This window comes from Abramis brama (assembly GCF_963993115.1).
Source record: "Abramis brama genome assembly, chromosome: 25".
NCBI lineage: Eukaryota > Metazoa > Chordata > Actinopteri > Cypriniformes > Leuciscidae > Abramis > Abramis brama.
This window is the reverse complement of record NC_139987.1, coordinates 24,389,988-24,411,018: the sequence shown is the minus strand read 5'-3', so window position 1 is coordinate 24,411,018 and position 21,031 is coordinate 24,389,988. Positions and strand designations below refer to the sequence as shown.

Genomic DNA, 21,031 nt, shown 5'->3' with positions numbered 1-21,031 from the left:
CGCGCCGCGAGCACTCCTTTGCGTCACGAGCGTGCATGACGTCAGCCGCACGACGCGCAAAGAGTCGCGGGTACTTTTCTCCCTAGACATCCAATTATTTATTTTATTAGCCTATGTACCACATACACAACAAGGAGCGGGGTTTTAGAAGAGACAAATAACAAAAGCCTACATACAAAACGTTAAATACTATATACAGAGTTCGACTATGTCGTACTCTAAATAAACTACGACTATGTCGTGAATTAGCTTTAGCTAAAAACACTATGATACATACATCGGATGACTGTTAAGCTTTTCTATGTTATTTGTATCTGTCCCTATCTAAATGAACTGAATACAAACCTTTTGATATATCTAAAAAAGAAGAAAAGAAGAAAAAAGCTGCAACGTAATGCTTTAAAAGCACTCAAATGTAGCATTTCTTTTCTGGCAGTTGATGTTGTTAATAATAAAAATAAAAATAATAAAAACTTTATTTTCTTCTGATTTAAAAACTTTATGAAAAAACAACATAGTAGGCTACCATAGTTAGGTTTTACAATGTTTTTTGGACAAGTATATTTACTATAATATTCTTAGAACACTGGAATATTCTACCATGTACGAATATTCTTCCAATACCATGATTTTTGAATATGGAGATTTCATAACCACAGTGCAGTCAATCATTCATTACGACGTATTACCATTTTAGATAATTAGGTCTACTATGGTACCACTACAGTAGACTACTTGTTGTAAGGGTTTCGTGGATGTTCTTCAGCAAATTTGTTCCTGTATCAGAAACACACAGACACAAATAAAGGCAAATTACAGATCATTTTCTGGAAGACTTCAGGAAAAAGTACACAAGTGATTCAAATAAGCAGGCAGATATGAAGAAAGCAAAATGCAGACTTCTGCGAAAGTTGTTTATTGTAGATAGAAGTAACATAAAATCTATAAAGAAAGTGCATAGTAGTGTTACACTAAGCTTCATGGATCAGGACAGGTTTTTGACCTTTAAACTCTTTAAAAGATCCATTTTGTCCTTTGTTTTGAAACATTACTTTAACTGATTCATAAAAAGCATATACATAAACTAACTTTACAAAGCATAAAGTACTACAATAGTGAGAAAAAACATTAAGACTGGATGAGAAGTTGAATTATACTGCAAGAAATGCCATTGATAACCAGAACTTTTCCTTAATCTGAAATGATCAGCATGCAAACAGTAATTGTTGATTAATTTGGGCAGAGTAAAAAGTTGCTGCCTTAAATTTTTAAGTACAATCAGCTTGGATTTTTAAGTCATTTCAACTTAAATTGACTTTTAAAAAAAGTAGTGGAATCTTGTATAACTTATAAACAAAAGTTGAAAATTACTCAACTTATTTTGATGAGTTAAAGCAATGTAAAACATTATCTTGTCAGAACTTTTTGATCATAGAATGTTTTACAGTAACTAGACAACCTGCGCAAAAAACAAGTTTGTACTGTGCGTTTACACTACAGTTGATTAACTGAATTCAAACTGATCATTTTTAGTGACTCAACACTCTAAAGTATGCATGACTGGCACAGTTGTGTAATAAATTCACATGCTGTTTTCTCATATCTTATCAGCCGTCGGCTAGACCTCCCTGCTCGTTCAGATAACGCCCATACGCTTGTTAACAAGACCACAATGTCAGCAGAACAGTAGAGTTCTTTCATAATGATTTCATTTGGCTTCATATATTGTAGATATATAAACCACTACATGGGTTTTGACAGTCTTTTTATTGATAATACTGATAACATCTTAATACATTTCTTATAGCACACATAGAGAGAAAAAGAGGGAGAGCACATTGGAAGAACAGGTATGAATATTAATGAGAAGAATCAGGAGAAACAAAGATTTAATAATCTAACTTTTTCGTAACTGAATAAAATCCACATTGCAGGATTTGAGGTTACATACAATAAATAAAAAAATCTGCAAAGTTGGAAGGCTCATTTTTAGAGAAACTGTGAAGCCATCAGATTAAAGATTAAAAAAGACATTGGGAGAAAATGTGAATACTACAAATTGATCGCTATTGGCTTGATGTTGTAAGAGCAGCAATGCGTCACCACTAGAGAAACACAACACTGGTTCACTCTTTCACATATGAGTAACACTCAAACACACAGACACACACACAAGCTTCTCATTAGTGGCCTGATTAGATTACATCACTAAACCGTTTCATCCAACAGGCCCCTGATTGGAGAAGTATCCAGTTGATAACAGAGATTAAACTCTTTGTATAAACTCAGTGTATAAACTGCAAAAAAAATATGTCTTCCTCAGTATTTTTGTCTTGTTTTCCATTACAAATATCTAAACATTCTTAAATCAAGATGCATTTACCCAAGAAGCAAAATGACGAGATGTTAGGCTTTGCTTTCTGAAATAATTTCAGATGTCAGTTTTTGCTTAGAACAAGAACTGATATCTGCCAATGAGGTCCATTTGAATTAAGTTGGTTTTTCAGACCTCATTGGCAGATATTTCTTCTTGTTTTAAGCGTAATTGTTACTTAACTTTGTTAAACTTTTCATAAAAATAAAAAAAAGACTTAAAATATGAATTTCACTTCTCAAGTAAATCTTATCTTGATTTAAGAATGTTTGTACTGTAAAACATACCGAAGACAACATTTTATTTTATTTTTTGCAATGATTTAGGTGTTAAGTTTATTAGTGCAAGAAAATTGTGTTTCTGTTTAAAAATAAAAGTGAGTGAATTCTTGGATTTCTCGTAACATTATGCATTTTTTCTAACAAGAACAGTGTGGTAAAGAGCGCCCACTAAAGGTTTAGGCAGCATTTGAGCAAAGCACAATGAGGGTTGCTGAGTAAATGCAAATCAGATGCTTACATTGACAGACATAATTCGAGGTCCCTTTTGTAGACTGGCAGCCAAAGCATGATCCATTCCGTAATAAAAACACATGCATAATGCGACCAAGCGTGACAAGGGCAAACGCTGCGATTGACCCACGCTAATAAATTCATTATTTCACATTTTCACATTTGGGCTCAGCCAACACTGCTCAAACAACAACAAACTCTTATACAAAAGCATGCCGTACAATCAGAATAATTATGTTTTACCATGATAGTTATTATCAGTAAGTCATCATTTTTAGACAAAATAGTTATATGCACTTACAAAGCTCAGAAAATAGATAGAATCACCAGCATTCAGTATAAAATAAACAATGAAAAAAAAAAAAAAAAATTCACCAAAATGTATTATTGTGAAGTTGAAGTTCATGCAAATAGTTTCCATCTACAATATAAGTTAACACTATGCAGCGGTAGTTTTACAAGATGACTATTTATTGAGCTGTTGTATTTTTCAATTATCTTCAATAAACACATATAAGAAAGAAATAACACCAGTTTGTCGACATGCAGATCGCCGTTTGCGGTGGATGTCGCATTTTTCACCATTTACAACTCTGGGTTCATTAGAGCCAACTGCAAAAGTCAAAGTCAAATTTCAGAATAAAATTAAAAGCAACAGAAAACACAAACTATAGCCTCAACAAAGGTCATGTGACTTCAGTTGGTGGCCCACATTCAGCAGGAGATTAATCTTTTGACAGGATGCCAAAAACAGTACCAGTTGTCAGGAAGCCCCCAAATCAAAAAACCATATGCGTGAATATGAGACCGTTTTCCAATTCTGCTAGATAGAAAGACGACACTAACAGAAACATCCCAGTCGACTGTGCGTTATGGCTTTCAACATTTTAATATAGTGACTATATGCTTTCACATTCAAGATATCAGTGCCATTGTATTGTAAAACCACACGCTCACACTCTTAAAAAGGATACAAAAAAAAACAATACTGCCTTAATAACTCCACATAAATTAGATATAAAAAGTTCCTGTGTGTACAGAACAAAAAGAAAGCGAAGAACTATAGCTGTAGGTGCCTGAGTCGAGGTGAAACGCAAAGTTCCTGTGACGAAGGTAGAAACATGTTAAAATTCGCCTCTTGGTTGCAGATCACCATGGTAACCAGAATGGCAATTTAAATCTCGAACACACGTAGCCGGCGCACAGCAGTACATTTCCTGCTGCTTTACGATAAAGGCCCTTAAAAACAACATGCTGTACGCTCTCAAAACGAGTCTCATCGGTCCTACAAGATCCCCAGAGAAAAAGACAAACTTATTCCAATGTTGCGTTCGGAGATACAATTATAACCCGTACCGACACTTGCTCTTTACAGTGAAATGATTGTGTAAACACTGCAAAAAATGACTTTCTTACTCAGTAGTTTTGTCTTGTTTTCCAGTTCAAATATCTAAACATTCCTCAGCGAAGAAGCAAAATGACTTAATATCGTAAGTCTTGTTTTAAAACAAGAAAAGAATACATGCAAAACATTACTTTTTTTAATCAAGATTATATTTCTGACCCCATTGGCAGATATATTTTCTTGTTTTCAGCAAAAATCCACCTAATTTTGAATTTTTCTTTCTTTCAGAAAACAAAACTTAAAGGGGTTATGACATGAGAAATCAAATTCTTTTGTCATATAAGAGGTATTTGTACCATTAAAACATCCTACAAGTTTCATTGCTTAAAACATCCTCCTCATTATAAACGAAGCATTTGTTAAATCAAGCTCCAAAAACTGCTCGTTCTGATATTGTAGGAACTGTGACGTCACACTGGCAAATGCATTTGCATATGACTACCTCCAGAGCAAGACATCGACCAATAGTACATCATCACGCCATAGGCCCCGCCCACTGCCATCAGTCGCTTTATGGCTGATATTTGCCTGCGTCGGATATGAGCGTCACGTCAAAAGCAAATAGAAGCCATTACAATCAGTGACGCTGTCTACACTGTTCAGTTTCTGACGTACTCCACGCGCTTGTGTCTGTCGACAACAGGACGGCGAATGGTTTACTTTAATGATCCAGATCACGTCGGAGGATTATATGTTTGTTCGGAGAACAAACTTTTTCAAACAAAGAAACTTTTGTTGAGAGAGGAAGCAGCCGACTATATTGAATCTGACAGAAGCCGCATAGCAAACTGTAAGTGAACGATTTCATAATGCTTTGATAGTTTTATGTGGATAATGTTTTTAAAACACTTACGTGCAATAGCGATGATACGGTTTCCTATGCAATGACGTTAGCCAATCATAACAGTGGCCGTTTCCTGCCTTAAAGGAGCCGCCCTTTAAAAACGGGTCATTTCAGATTCAGACTCACCCTCAAGTTGTTCCAAACCTGTATGAACTGCTTTTTGGTTACCCATAATCTTCAAAACATGTTCTTTTGTGTTCAACATAAATTCATACAGGTTTTAAACAACTTGAGGGTGAGTAAATGATGACAGAGATTTCATTTTGTGTGAACTATCCCTTTAACATTATAAGCGAACCTCAAGGAAAATATTAAAAATAAAAATAACATATCATGACTCCTTCAATATCTTAGGACATTTTGCATCTCAAGTAAATGTATCTTGATTTAAGAATGTTTAGGTGTTTGTACTGGAAAACAAAAAAAAGATTCACATTCTTACAACCTCACAGACAACTTTAACAAAACTTAGTAAATAGCATCTCAAATAAGACCGGATCAGCACTGACTGTCAATCAGCTGCTGGCCAATAAATGAGATTATGCTCCGATTTACAGACAAACAGCTCAGCTCAACCTGCAGATATATGAGGCAAATCTCAATGATGTGATAATGTCAGCTGCCTCCAAGAGATTTGATTGTAAAAACCATGAAGCACCCTGATAATACAGACACTGATCACGGTTACGGGAAATCTGGTCGCCAACCACATGTGTGTCTTAGAGACATCGACTATGAGTTTTGAATCTTAAAACCTTGTGTGTGCTGCCGCTGTTTTATTTTAATTTAAACAGCGAGCTGTGAACTTGAACATGTACAGCGCTGCCGAAGTACACTTCAGATTACGTGAACACCAAAAAAACCCAAACAATCGCTAATACTTAAAATCCATGCTTAAAAAAGAGATTGAACTCAAAAGTGTTTTAAAACAAAACAGTAATTTGACCATCAAATATACAATCTCAAGAACAACAGCAATAGTTAGAATCCTGACGGTAGTAATAATCATTATAATAGTAGTAACAATAACAAGAATACAATAATAATAATAATAATATTGTATTAAAACATGATCTACTGTATTCGGGAGTACCTGGGCACAGGGGGCATAAGGCCAGTGAAGACGAAAGTGGAGCGCAAAGGACTGTGGACAAGAAGGCAATCGTGCGGGTTATTATAACTCTAGACGGGGACCTGGAGTCTATGATGGCTCTCGATGATTAATATATGCAGTGCTGCTCTTGCGTCGGCGGTGAGTCTTGGCATAAAGACGTGCTGGGTGTTGTGGGAGGTGAGGGGTGGTCGGGACGCTGTGTTTCGAGAGCAGCCCAGCGGGCAGAGAGATAACTGTTGGTTTGCATGCAGGGGGAGGACGGCTGTGTCCAGCGTTGGAAAGCTGGAGGTTTCGGAGCGTTTCGACGCTGGACCCCTGCTGCCGTCCTATCAGTCCTCCCTGTCCTTCACCTCCGCTTCTAATGCATTCGCTGCAGGGCCGGTCTGAAACACAGAGAGACAGAGAGCTACCGTTAAAAGAGTTCAATTCAACTTGGAATGCAGTGTTCTTTAAAGAAAGCTCTACATACAGTATGTATACAAAAAACTCCAATTCATCTTATTGTTTTTAATTTATATATTAATTATTATCATATATTCAATATTAATTGATTACATTAATAAACTTATAATTAAATTAACATAAATTAGATTATATTTATTTACACTACCGTTCAAAAGTATGAGGTTGTTGTGATATTTATTGCTCACCAAGGCAGCATTAACTTGATCAACAATACAGTAAAACAGTATTATTGTGAAATATCATTACAATTTAAAACTGTTTTCTATTTGAATGTATTGTGTTTGAATAGAAAGTTCAAAAGAACAGCATTTATTTGAAATAGAATCTTCGGTAACAATATAAATGTCTTTACTGTCACTTTTGATCAATTTAAAGGGGACCTTTAATGCAAAATTGTTTTTAAACATATTTATGTGTCCGCAGTGTGTACACAAACACCGTATTGTGGTAAAAATCCATCCACTCTGTTTGTTATTTTTACTAAGTGAAAATAGCATATTTTCTTAGCGAAAGATTCTATTTACAATATGTAAAAATAGCAGTATTTTCTTTGCAATAAATGTAAAAAGTTAGAAAGCATTTGCAGCTCAGTATTTTAGTACATTATAAAGCAGTATGCAATAATAACATATTAAGTGTAAATTATTGTATTTATTAAATAAATGGCACCTTATTGAGACAATAAAACCCTCCCTACACCCTACCCGATAAACACTTTATTATCAAATAACCGTTGGGCACTTTTATTCCACTTTTCATATATTTTCTTCATATTTTTTGAAAATAAAAGCTTTTCCAATCTGATATGCGATGGAAAAAGGAAGAACGAGTTCGGCAAAAGGCAGATTTGAACCTTGTGTGTTTTTGACCGTTTTAAGTGTAATAAGAAAATAAGAGAACTTAGTTTAATACTCACGCAACACGCCGTCTGACGGTCAGCTTTCTGTGCGCGTGCTTCGGATGTGTTCACTCAGAAAATCATGTATCAGAAGTTTAAACTGACATGGCTTTAAAACGGATTTTAGTTTTTGGCAGAGTATCCGAAGCAAGAGCTGTAAAGATATTCTGGATAGGGGTGGAGAACAGCAGCTCATTTGCATTTAAAGATACATGCATGAAAACAGCATGTTTTTGCTTCCATTCAAAAAAGGGGCATTTACAACATGGTATAATAAATGATCTGTGGGGTATTTTGAGCTGAAACTTCACAGACACATTCTGGGGACACCCGAGACTTCTATTACATCTTGTAAAAAGGGGAATAATAGGTCCCCTTAAATGCATCCTTGTTGAATAAAAAATCGTAATTTCTTTAATTAATCTTAATGAATATAGTGTACATTTTATGTTAAAGGGTAACTCTTGCCAAAATTGAACCTAGGCTCTTTTTGTTAATCTACCCGAGTCAAACATTCGTGTAAAAGCATAATTAGAATGGAAACGCCACTTTTAAGTTTGACCGTATTTTCGTTTTAGGTCAAATTGCCTTTTGAATGGGAGTGCATGGGGCACTTCTATGATAGCATCAAAATCACTATTTTTAAAACACTAAGAAGGCTCGACACAACATGAAACTGTGCTTGAAGTATCACCAGGGGCTCTACACATGAACTCGAGCATTGACTACATTGTACACAAAGTTTACTAAAAAGAAAGGTTTTGTACGACTCACTTTATCAGTTAGTGTTTCCGGACGCCGGCAATCTTAAAAGTGGCGTTTCCATTCTAATTATGCTTTTACACGAAAGTTTGACTCAAGTAGATTAACAAAAAGAGCATAGGTTAAATTTTGGCGAGAGTTACACTTTCATTTTTTAAAATGTATTATCTTCATTTGCAAATTTAATATAGATTTAATGATTTTTTACACTTTCTGAAATAAGTCCAGAAACCAAAGCAAAAGACTCAACCTCTATTGTGAACTAGATTCAGAAACTTCAGAAATGCAAAGCGTCACCTTCACTGGAGAGGAGCAGCGGGCGCACCGGAGCAGTGGAAATGAACATTCTGCCATTTGGAGTCCCGACGGTGCCAGACGCGAGTCTCCTCCGATTGGCTGCTGCGCGGTCGGCCCTGGCCATCCACAAACTGGGTGAGGCGGATGTAGGCGATGCAGGCGGCGTCTTCTCCGATCAGGTGCACGTGAGGGTTTAGGATGGTGGTGTGGATGGGCTTACTGTTCTTGGAAAGCACTGTAGAGGAACACACATGCATGGAGAAAGATCATGTGCATGGTGCTACTCACATTTCCTGTGAATTACACATAACTGATTTCATTTATGTTAGTCCTTTTCACACTTACAGTTCTCAAAGTAGAATCTATGGAAGTCCATCCCCTCAACTAGGTTCCCCAAAGCCTCGGGTTCAAAGGAGGTCAGTCCAGGGTCACAGATTTTCCTGTGACAATGAATGATCCCATTGTGTATAAACATGTGGACAGTTTAACTAACTTGCTCAGTGAGGCTGTCTAATTAAACATTTGCTCCACTATGAGAGTATAACTGACTGTAGAAGAAGACCTGCTAATGTGTCCCTTGTGGCAACACTGAGAATGCAACACAACATTTATAAAAATGCAAGACATCTGGCTTGAGAAGCTATAGAAGCATTTGCATTCTTGTATTTATACAGAGTATGTTTTGGGCCCTGTGGGTTGTGTTTGCGAGAAAGCATGAGGTAACGTACGCATAGGCCTCAAAGTCCCCATTATTGATGGCTTCTATCAGCTGCTCCGTGATCTTGATGATTTCCTGCTTGCGTGCTGTAAGAGAAAACAGACAATCAAGCTAATTAATCCCACATTGGTCTCACCATTTTTTCACTCAAAATTATGATTTATGAAAAAAAGAATAAACATTTTACTTCAGGTATAGGAATATTTTACTCTTTACATTAAAAGACATACAGTATGTAAATTAAAAACCCCTATATAAAACTATTAGTCCATGTCTATTAGCTTTGCGATCTATATGTTAATGTACCCCTGATTAAATATAATTTAAACAGATATATGCTTAAAACTGAGTAGCTCTATCTGGAAAATATAATAGTCTTTATTAATCTTGGTTTTGATGTCAGTAGGTTTTTGAAAGAAGTCTCTTCTGCTCACCAAGGCTGCATTAATGTGATCAAAAATACAGTAAAAACAGTTTAGTCAACAGTTGAATATATTCAATATGTAATTTATTCATTTAATGGCAAAGTTACATTTTCAGCATCATTACTCCAGTCTTCAGTGTCACATGATCCTTCAGAAATCATTCTAATATGCTGATTTGCAGCTCAAGAAACATTTCTGATTAGTATCAATGTTAAAAAAAACATATGTGCTGCTTAATATTTTTGTGGAAACCATGATACTATTCCTTTTAAGGTTTGATATTATTTAAAATGGAAATCTTTTGTAACATTATAAACACTGTCACTTTTGATCAATTTCATGCGTCCTTGTTGAATGCAAATATGAATTTCTTACTGACCCCAAACTTTTGAACGGTCCTGTCCAACTTCCTGTTTCAATAGGAAATACCTTAAGGAATTTTTAGGCACAGGAAAAAAAAATTGTGCATTCATGGATTTTTTTAAACTATAGACTAACAGAGCCAAAGCTAACTGTTCCTCTCTGTTGTACATGACAGGAACAGAAAAATGTCACGCTTAAGCAAGAGTGAACGCTCTAAAACACACACACACACACACACAGAGGTCAGATCCGTCTGAGAGGATGAGAAAGGTTTAGTTCTCTAGCTCTGCTGTGGACTTACCCAGTTTCTCAGTCATGGTCTTCAGTCTAGACCTTCATCCATTCTTCCTCAATTCTACGACTAAACACTCCCTCCTGATAAAGTTTGCACCTTAACCCGACCACTGACACTTCATCTAATTCACATTTCAACCACTTTCCTCCTCCCGGTCTTTTCCCGTCTTTTCCCTGTTAACCGCACGGAGCTAGTTGAGCTATTCCTGGATCCTTAGATAAGGCTTACTCCATGTTTCCTCTCCCTCTCCCTCCCTTCAGGGAGCTTAGTGGCCTCGACACGTCCTTCAGTTTCTCCTTGTCAATCTGAGGCGACAGGCCTGATCTAAAGTCTCTGACTGGCGTCTCAGCTTTGATAAAAGTCCCACATCCTTAAAGAGAAAACTGTATGTATGGAAGTACATCAGAGCTGAAGCAGTTCTGTCACACTTTCACAAACTAGACTCAGGAAAATGTTTAAATCCTGTGCTTTTATCAGGGAAAACTGCCTCCTGCTACTGAATTAAGTCCCTGATACACTCACAGCATCTTTTTTGTTCTTCACTTAGGGGTAAAAAGTGCTTTGTGCTTTCCTCTCAATATCAAAATAAAAACACAACAAAGAAAACTACAGTTAAGAAAGCATCTGATCATTGCAACGTGGATATTTTTGCACCAGCTCTACAACTCATAGTTTTCAGTCGGAGATCTTGTGATCCATATACAGCGCAGGACGTTCTAAAACGGTTAACGTGAAAAACACATAAAGTGCCTTAATTTACTAAAACAGTGATATTAAAAGTTCAAATTCAGTATACACCTTACTGATGCATTCAGGTGAGCAGATGAGACCCGAATATGAACGCCGCTAAATGGTAAAGCATTTTCTTTATAATAGGTTTCTATGGAAAAACGCTTAATGCTTAACTACATGTTGAGTTAATATTCAGGGTTCATCGGCTGTGCATAGTATGCATCATCATCAATAAGGTGTATACTGAATTTGGTCTTTTAATATCACTGTCTTACTACATTGGTACTTGGTACAAACTTGGTAAAAAGGACTGGCGGGTAGTGGAGGAAAGTCTTGTTTTGCCCTCCATGCGGGCGTTGATGTCGCGTGAAAACTACGAATTTAACACTCCAGTCAAGTCTTGCCACATTGATTTATATAGCACTTTCTTAATATGATAGAATGCTTAAAGTCAGCATGAAACTTAAGTTGCGATTGTCTTTTCTTCCGTATTTTGGCATATATACACGTTTGTTTGTTTTTTTGCTATGATCTCATGTGAGTGACAGGTTGTCCCGCCCTCATGCCGAAAAACACATAATAAGATAAGAGAAGTCATTGCAAGTGGGACGGGAAGTTATTTTGATTAAAGATAACGAGAATTTAAAAACAAAACATAATGTGCACGGATAGATCATTTGTAATACTGCAATATTCCATAAACATTTTTAAATGGTGACTTTAAAAGCAAGCAGCTTTACAGTATTAAACATGAAAAAAACATTACTTTCTCTTTCGATTAGAATTACAGCTTCAGTTTCTACTATTAAATGACTCTCCAGTGAGTTCATGTTTTAAATCACATTAGGCCTCGACGAACTGAACAGAAGAAATGAACCATGAAGAAAGGAGATTTCCACAGCAAAGAAGGCGGAGCCAACGGTCAACGGTAGTTCGGAGGTGTTCATGAAGTTGGTTTTGGAAAGCTCCTGAAACAAACTTTGTTTTGGCCTGATTTAGCTTTGAAATGACATTCACAACAGTTTGTCCTTCGATTTCACTTGAAGTATATCAAGTGCAATGCGGACTAGACTTTATGCTAAAATCACACTCACTCCACTATATACTCACTCTGCACAGACGCAGAGGGGGGCAGGGTCGGGGGGGAGGAGGGCTGGGGAGGGGGGGCAGAGGTTTGGGAGGAGGTCGACTCGGCCGGAGCTTGCGGGACAGGTGCACGGCCCACACTGCTCACCAGATCTGTGAACCGGGCTGAGTGGGTCGGGAAAGGGAGGAAAGCATTAACCCATCGTGAAAGACAGAGAGATGGAGAACATGTCAAGAGATGAAAAGGAAATGAATGACAGCAGAATCAGACAAATAACAAGATGCACGGGGCAGTTTCGTCTGACTGAAGGGGGTATGCGTCAATAACAAGGGTAAACGGTCAACGCTTGGGGCGAATCACAGTATGAACAGGGTCCATCGTTAAAAGTTTTTCTTGTTAATTACCTAAGGGAATAAATTAAACATCATGCACATTCACATTATAATAAGTTAGATCAGTAGCCTAGAAAAAGCTTTAATAGGCTTGGAGCAAGTCGGCTCATGGGGCCTGACATATTAAGAACATACAATATCTGAACACTACTCACTTTATCCCAATAACTCCCGTTACTGGAAACTTAAAAGTTATAAAGCATAATACACTGTCCAAATCGCATAATAAGAACCATAGCTGACAGCTAAAAAAAAAATCACTTTATTATTAAATTACTTCATTTAAAAGTCTAATTAATTTAATATTAAATGAACAATTAAATACATCATAGATGATCAATATTAATGAATAATTCATTACAAACTAAAAAACATTTTTCAACACATTATTAAATTATTAATAAATTTTAAGCTTTTAATTTAATACTTTAATTTAATATTAAATTAATAAAGTAAATTAAAACCAATTATTATTATTAAATTAAGTTAGTTTATTCAATATTTAAATATTAAAATGAAAATGATTATTATATAAAATACAAAAACAGATCAATATTAATATTAATTTAAAATCATTAAAATGAACAATTATTACAAACAAATTACTTTAAAAAAATTATGACAAATTATTAAATGAAAATACTTTAATTCTTAAATGATTACATTCATAATTATTGTTAATAATAATAATAATAATAATAATGTTTATTAAAATGAATAATGTTAATATTGATTATTAATATTATAATTACAATATTAACAATTACTTTAATGACAAAAAATATATTCCAACTAAATAATGCAACAGCCAGAAAGTTGATTCTGGCCCCTGTGCATGAGCATGATGGCTGGGGTCTGCAGGGGGCGCTGTACTCACTCTGCAGGATGGGGGTCTGTGGAGGGGACTGGGTGGAGAGAGCAGCGGCTTCAGTATCAGGCCCGGTCGAGGGTCCTGAGCCCCTGCGGGCGCAGCCCAGGATGTCGGTCAGCTTGGTGGCTGTTCACACATCGGGGGGGTGATAGTGATGACCGATGGCAGGTGGGAACAAGATGATACTAATGATACAGATTCATCCAAACTCATGCATCTTAAAGGCACAATATGTAAGATACCACTAGAATATATTTTGTTGACTTGTGTACTTGACTTGTTTACTTCCGTAAAATCCGTGGAAACACCACAGACGCTTTTATATATTACGTGTTTTATTAGACAGACAGATGCCTTTATTGACAGAAAACGAATCATTGTTATGTAGCTCAACACGGTTAGTCTTATTGTTTGAATAGCTTGTTTTCTTGATTTACTGTGAGTAACAGGTTTGTACCCAAAAAGTAAATCACTATAAACACTCTTTTGTCAAGTGGCTAACTAAATCTAAAAGAGGAATACAGCATTTTCTCCTCCATACAATGTTTTAAAATGAATTGCATGCCAATTAGCAACACAAGTCATCCAGGTTTGATTAATATGATATCAATCTAGCTTACTGTAGTGTGCAACAAGCGTCTCATAGCGAACGCACAGAGTAACATTATAACATAACTTTCAACACACTATACTTTTAATATGATTGTTTTGGCCAAGTTAACAGTACTGCAGTACCCCACAATTTTAATTCGTCAGATAAAGTGACCTGTATGAGTAGTAAATAAGCACTTGTGACTGTTTCAGTAGAATTAAATAAAATAATGTGAATTTAAGTGATCAAATGTGACTGTAACAAAGGCTCAAGTTCAGGGAAGGACGAGGCGAACGCTAAACGCAACTTTAACTGCGGCATATAAGCATAATAAAAACAGCACGGTAAAATGTCCCAGGCTCTCTGGAAATGTCGCGCCCTGCTTCACGCCACAGTAACGTTAATAAAACTTGAATACATTAGCTCATGCATGAACACGAGTCCCGTCGGATTGCTTTCCATCGGCTGTGGAGGTGAAGACGACACCTCCCATGATTCCACACTGCATCATCAAGCTACACCTGTGTTACTGTTTTAAATGAGCTACTGTACCTCTAGCAGTGAAACTTACGTACTGTGCCTTTAAAGGGGTGTGTGTACAGGTAAAGTGGATGAGTGCATGCCATTACATTACAGTACAGCGCACGGGAAACAGTAAGAGATAGGCCCTGTCCCAAATGGCACACTTCATATGCATGTTCGGTCTTGTGGACTTACAATGGCAGCCGTGTGCGCGTGTCCGTTAAGTCCATGAGACCGTAGGGTGTCCCATTTGTCATTTTAGGTTTCAGAAAGGTGCTCGCGTGCTTTGCGGTCGATATGCACCCTCGATGCGCACTTTTGCCGGACTCATAGGAAGACCGCGAGTGCTTATGGTGCCATTTGGGACAGGGCCAAAGTGGGTTGCTTTCATTAAAGGGGATATTTACATTTTTAACAGTCTTTGCTCTTTGGATGCCACGGTGATCAAAACCCCTTCCTGTAGGGCTTCAGGAAAGAAAAGTTCATAGTCTTTTATCTACACTTATTAGGGGTTAAACCCCAAAATGAAAATTCTGTCATCTTTACTCCGCTTCATGTCATTCCAAAATCATAAAACATCAGTTAATCTTCGAAACACAAACTTTTAATGAAACCTGAGAGACTTCTGTCCCTCCACTGAAAGTCCAGGTAACCAAAAATTAAAAGATCAAATAGGTCATAAAAGGCATGTAAAATGAATCCATATGAATAGAGCGGTTTAATCCAATTCTTTTGAAGAGATACGATCGCTTTATACAATGAACAGATTTAATTAGGCTTTTTTTGACACCTAAACAATGATCGACATGATGCATGGGAACCAATGAGGTTTCTCTGAGCTTCAGTGTTTACCAAATGTATGTGTGTTTATATGTAAATTAAAGCCTAAATTAAATCAGTTCATACTATAAAGTGAGTGTATCTCTTCACAGAATTTGGATTAAACCGCTTGATTCATTTTATGACGCCTTTATGATCTTTTCGGATCTTTAAAATTTGGTTACCTGGACTTACAATGGAGGGACAGAAAGCTCTCAGGTTTCATTTGTGTTATAAAGATGAATGAAAGTTTTATGGGTTTGAAATGACATGAGGGCGAGTAAATGATGGCAGAACTTTCATTTTTGGATGAACTATACCGTAGCAACGTCTTCTACGTCACACATCCCTATTGATTAATAAAGCAGAAAGACCACAGACAGCATTGTGCAAATTACACTAGACCTTAAACTGTCTGTTATTACCCAAATTGATCATCAACCCATATTCTCACATCTATAAGTCACCTCAAGAGGAGCAAAACTCAACTGGAAGCGGTTTATTTTTTAGGGATTTGCTGAAGTTAGTGAGCAGAGCGCTGATAGATGCCGTGCAAACCAGCCAGGCCAAACCAAACGAGTGCAGACCAGTCATTCTGAGACTTACAGAAGATGGCGGGGGCGGAGCCTGCTGGTGATTGGCTGACTTCAGAGGGGGGTTTAAGTGAACTGCTATCTAGGCTTTTCCCTATTGAGCGGGATGGAAAAGGTGGGAAGAGATTGGAAAGATCAGACTGAGAAAGGAGGGCATGCAAAGATGGAACATGGCACACTATTTAACAACATGACTGCAACCCATTTTTGAGGCTGAGACTTTTACAGTAAAGACCTGCTCACTTCTGTCACTTTTGAACACGACATTTCCACACAAAAGTGCGCAAGGTGAACCAACATTGACTCGTGTGAATAAAACACACATAGTCTTAGCCCACATCTCTCGCATTTCTAGTGTTCCTTGAGATAAAAATACCTTCAAGGTGCCCTGGAACGTGTCGCCCAGAAGAGCAGGATGGCAGAGAGCAGAAATACGCCAACACTTCTTATGCAATTTACAAAGTCAGAGGAAGTCATGAGGCCTGTCAGCTGAACCTCAGGGTTATTATGTCACAACAATAGTAGAGATGAATTACATTTCGGTATAAATAAATGCTTTGGATTTTTTGTATATGGACCGTTCAGGCTTGACCTGATAGGAAACCAGATGGATCAAAGTTCAAAGACGAGGCATACCTGTGACTGCAGCATATATACTATAGCCTACTTAAAAAAATATTTTATATATATATATATATATATATATAATTTAGCCTATATACTTTTTTTCATATTGCTTTTGTCATTTAAAAAAAAGAGCAATAATCCATTTGAGGCCATGCTATACAGTGATTTTACCATGATTAAAGAGGTTTTATACATGTTTATAGTCATGAAGAAGTGTTCACAACTCATTATACTTACTTGTAACATACACTAACGTTCAAAAGTTTGGGGTTGGTAAGATTTTTTTTAATGTTTTTGAATGAAGTCTCTTCTGCTCAACAAGGCTGCATTTATTTGATCAAAAACACAGTTATATTGTGAAATATTATTAGAATTTAAAATGGCTGTTTTCTATTGTAATATGTTTTAAAATGTAATTTATTCCTGTGATCAAAGCTGAATTTTCAGCATCATTACTCCAGTCTTCAGTGTCACATGATCCTTCAGAAATCATTCTAATGATGATTTGCTGCTCAAGAAACATTTCTGATTGTTATAAATTTTTTCAGCATTCTTTAAAAAATATAGTTCAAAAGAACAGCATTTAAGATATTTTGTAAATTTTTTTTTAAACTTTAGATGAGTTTAATGCATCCTAGCTGTATTTGAAGACAAAAAAATGCACGTGGCTTGTTTTTATCCATCAGGAATTTACTAGATTATGAAAAGGGCTTGATGTCGTCATCAGAAACACGGTCCTTAGTAAAATCACTGCGAATGCATGGACTCATGCGGTGTATTGCTTTAGTAAAATGCAACAGAAACAAACAGCACTCACCTTTGACGTCTTCATCCTCAATGGTGGTGTTGCTGCTGTCTGAAGATTCCTGTACGACAGACAAAAGCAAATCAGTGTCTGACCTCACATCTTCATTAACACACACACACCAACAACGAAATACTTACTCAACAAACAGCAACTAACTCCAATAAAGCACGACCAATACTACCACTGAGACAAATGCATCATCACCACAAATGAAGTTGTACATATTACACTTCAGATGAATGACATTGGCAACAGTAAAGTAGACAGTCGCGGGCTGATCTGAGCTCTGTATCTGAAGTGGGTTTAATCTCAGACTCAGCCACCTGGTGAGGCTGTAACACAGCCATTCAATGAAACTCAGATCCTCTACGCTCTGTTGTGCATCTCCACATCTCTATCCCAGATGGCAGCATTGAGAACGCAGCTGCACCCTCCTCCCCTCTGCATATGCATGTAACCACCCACACAAACACACACACACACGCGCATTTAGCTTCTGATATATAACAAATGCAAATGTTTGAGCCCCCGTCTGCTCGTATTTCTCACTTCAGGTTCCAGTGTGTGTGTTATCAGCCCACCACAGCACCATGAGGGTTTGAGCCACAGACAAACGGACGGTCACACTTCACCCAGCTGTGGCCATGCATATGAGGACGGGCGTCCGCCATTATAACAGCAAGATAGGAAACTTTTTTTGGTAAGAATCGGAAAGTCTGATTGGATGAATGAAGTTAGTAATCTTTAATAAGAAAGAAACTGATAACCGTATGAAATATTTGTTAAAAAACACATTTAGCTGTGGTTCTCATATGGGAGATGCAGGTTCAGATCTGGCTTGCGTCATGCCAATTCTATTCTACATCTAAAATAACGTTTATTAGCATAAAAATAGCTAATTAATTATTGTAAATAAACAAAGACTGTTAAATCACACCCTAAAAGTCAACATGAAATTAAATCAAACCTTTTTAAGGAAATTAAATAGAAAAAAAAATGCTTTATAGTATTTAAAAATACTATATTTGCTAACAATCTGAGTTGGAAACAGTAATCAAGGGGGGTGGACACTATTATTCAAAAGTTTGGGGTCACTAAGATTTCGTTTTTGAAAGAAATTAATACTTTTATTCAGTAAGGACGCATTAAATTAATCAAAATGGACAGACTCTTAAAATGTTACTAAATATTTCAATTTCAAATAATTGAACCGTTTTCAACATTTATAAGAAAAATCAGAAATGTTTCTTGTGCAGCAAATCATCATATTAGAATGATTTCTGAAGGATCATGTGACACTGAAGACTGGAGTAATGATGCTGAAAATTCAGCTTTGATCACAGGAATAAATTACATTTTAAATTATATTCAAATAAACAAAAAGTTCTTTTAAATTCTAATATTTCATTACATTAGTGCTTTTACTGTATTTTTGATCCAATAAATGCAACCTTGTTGATTTTTCTTTCCAAAAATTATTTTTAAAAAACCTTACCGACCCCAAACTTTTCAGCAGTAGTGTAATTTTTCTTTTCTTGCAAATGTGTCATATTATGGAAGAAAAATGCATTCTGAATGCAGTTTCGAGTTGACTTTTTGATTAATTTCTGCTTAAAAACATGACTAGCATGGGTCAAATGATTAGACTGAACCATTGGTTTCACTGTTTTGACTGAAACAATTAACATTGAACACCGTACTAAACACCACACTCTTTCTCAAACACTTTCCCATCTTAATGCGAGTACATGCGCAATCACAAACCCAAAACAACAACCTCGCTCGCACCACAGAATAAAGACTGGCAACAGACGACAGAAGCAGAGAGAGGAAGAGAGAGAGTGGAGGATGAAAGAGAAGAGGATGGGGAGGGAGCTGAGGAAGGATGTACCTTGATCCCATCCGCTGGGTTATGGATAACAGTGGTCTGAGGCTCCTAAAGAGAGAGAGAGAGAGAGAAAAGAGGAAGAGGAGGAGACAGCGAGAGAGAGAACGAGAGGGAAAAAGACGAGCAAAATGAGATGGAGGTGAGAGATGGCAAGAATAAAACAAGTGTTAGGAAAAAAAAGGAGAAATGTAGAGTCTCAGTTAAAGCGAGAGAGAGGAGGAGGAGGAGGAGGAAGATGATGAAGGTCATTAGTCAGAGGTGGCACTCTGGTTAAAGGCAGAGGACAGCGAAGGTCAAAGCCCAACATCTGAAGCCAGTCCAGAGATGTGAACGCATGTAATCCCAGTGCAAACACTGTAAAGCTAATTAGGAGCTCAGCAAATCGACAACTTCTTGAATAACTTTTTAAAGTGCCCCTATTATGCTTTTTAGGATATTACCTTTCATGTAGTGTGTGATATAGCGGTTTATGTAAAAGGTCTGCAAAATTTCAAAGTGCATGATAAATGGAGTTATTGTCTCCCCCCAAATAAAGAACCGACTCTAAAGTGCCTGAAATGAGTCGTCAGTAATTCCAGGTTTGTAACAAATCTGGGCCACACTTTAGTTTAGGGTCCAATTCTCACTATTAGGGCGTTTTCACACCTGAAAGTCCGCACCAAGGTCCGAACCAAAGGTCATGTTTTGATACATTGTATACATTTGGTTAGTTTTGGTTTGGTTTCACATTGCAATTATGCGAGCGCACTAAAGAACTTTACATTACGTACTTGCGTCCTGTCGTCATCATCTATATGGGCTGCATCTTGACATTGATTGGTTTGTAAACGGACGTCAGCATGTTGTCAAGTCGGCGGGTAACTTTGACAAGAATGAATGAACAGATGCATATCGTTGCCACTATACTTTTATTATTATGGCATTACTCCCTGCAGCACCAACTATACTCGAGGCTAGTTCAAATTCGCCAAATGAACGTCCTCGTTGTGCGAACATTTTATCGACGCCGACAGGACGCAGGACAAATGTGTGTGTGCGCGTGTGTGGGTGTGTGCACGCGATTGAATCAGCTGGAAGAAACGCTGTGGGCAGGACTGCACATAAATATCCTTCTTCAGTTGTTTAGGCTACGCGGGAACCACCGGAACTTCCTGTAAATGGTCTGAAAGTCCGAACCATACAGAAAATGCCTCTTTTCGTCGGACCAAATTTCGTCTGTTTGGTCCGGACCGTGGTCCGGGGTAGGTTTCACACCTGTAATTTTGATTCGGACCAAACTGAAAAGTCAGAAAATCCGGACCAAACAAGGTAGGTGTGAAAGGGCCCATAACTAACTATTAAATACGACTTTTGCTTCAAACTCCTAATTACTGCTTACTAATAGTTAGTAAGGTAGTTGTTAAGTTTAGGTATTGGGTGGTTTAAGGGATGTAGAATATGGTCAAGCAGAATAATGCATTAATATGTGCTTTATAAGTATTAATAACCAGCCAATATCCTACTAATATGCATGCTAATAAGCAGCTAGTTAATAGTGAGAATTGGACCCTAGACTACAGTGTAACCCAAATTTGCATAATGCCCGGGTGTGATCTTCATTGGCTGCCCGCAAACATCATCTACTTTGA

General features: G+C 37.1%; 1 protein-coding gene across 34 annotated transcripts in view; it reads right to left on the bottom strand.

Moving 5' to 3' along the window:
• Window positions 1-1,748: 1,748 nt before the first annotated feature.
• Window positions 1,749-21,031, bottom strand: part of camk2b2 (calcium/calmodulin-dependent protein kinase (CaM kinase) II beta 2) — a 76,907-nt gene continuing 57,624 nt past the window's right edge. For 11 of the 34 annotated variants that reach the window (XM_084104187.1, XM_084104215.1, XM_084104209.1 and 8 more), the window contains 9 exons: window positions 19,407-19,451; window positions 17,525-17,573; window positions 16,094-16,174; window positions 13,561-13,680; window positions 12,315-12,455; window positions 9,400-9,475; window positions 9,017-9,111; window positions 8,672-8,906; window positions 1,749-6,632 (listed from right to left, as the gene is read on the bottom strand). In XM_084104187.1, the coding sequence (XP_083960313.1) occupies window positions 8,674-8,906; window positions 9,017-9,111; window positions 9,400-9,475; window positions 12,315-12,455; window positions 13,561-13,680; window positions 16,094-16,174; window positions 17,525-17,573; window positions 19,407-19,451 (840 nt within the window). In that variant the 3' untranslated portion in view covers window positions 1,749-6,632; window positions 8,672-8,673. The remainder of the gene's footprint in view (window positions 6,633-8,671; window positions 8,907-9,016; window positions 9,112-9,399; window positions 9,476-12,314; window positions 12,456-13,560; window positions 13,681-16,093; window positions 16,175-17,524; window positions 17,574-19,406; window positions 19,452-21,031) is intronic. The other 23 variants (XM_084104197.1, XM_084104199.1, XM_084104201.1 and 20 more) reach the window with 3 other exon arrangements.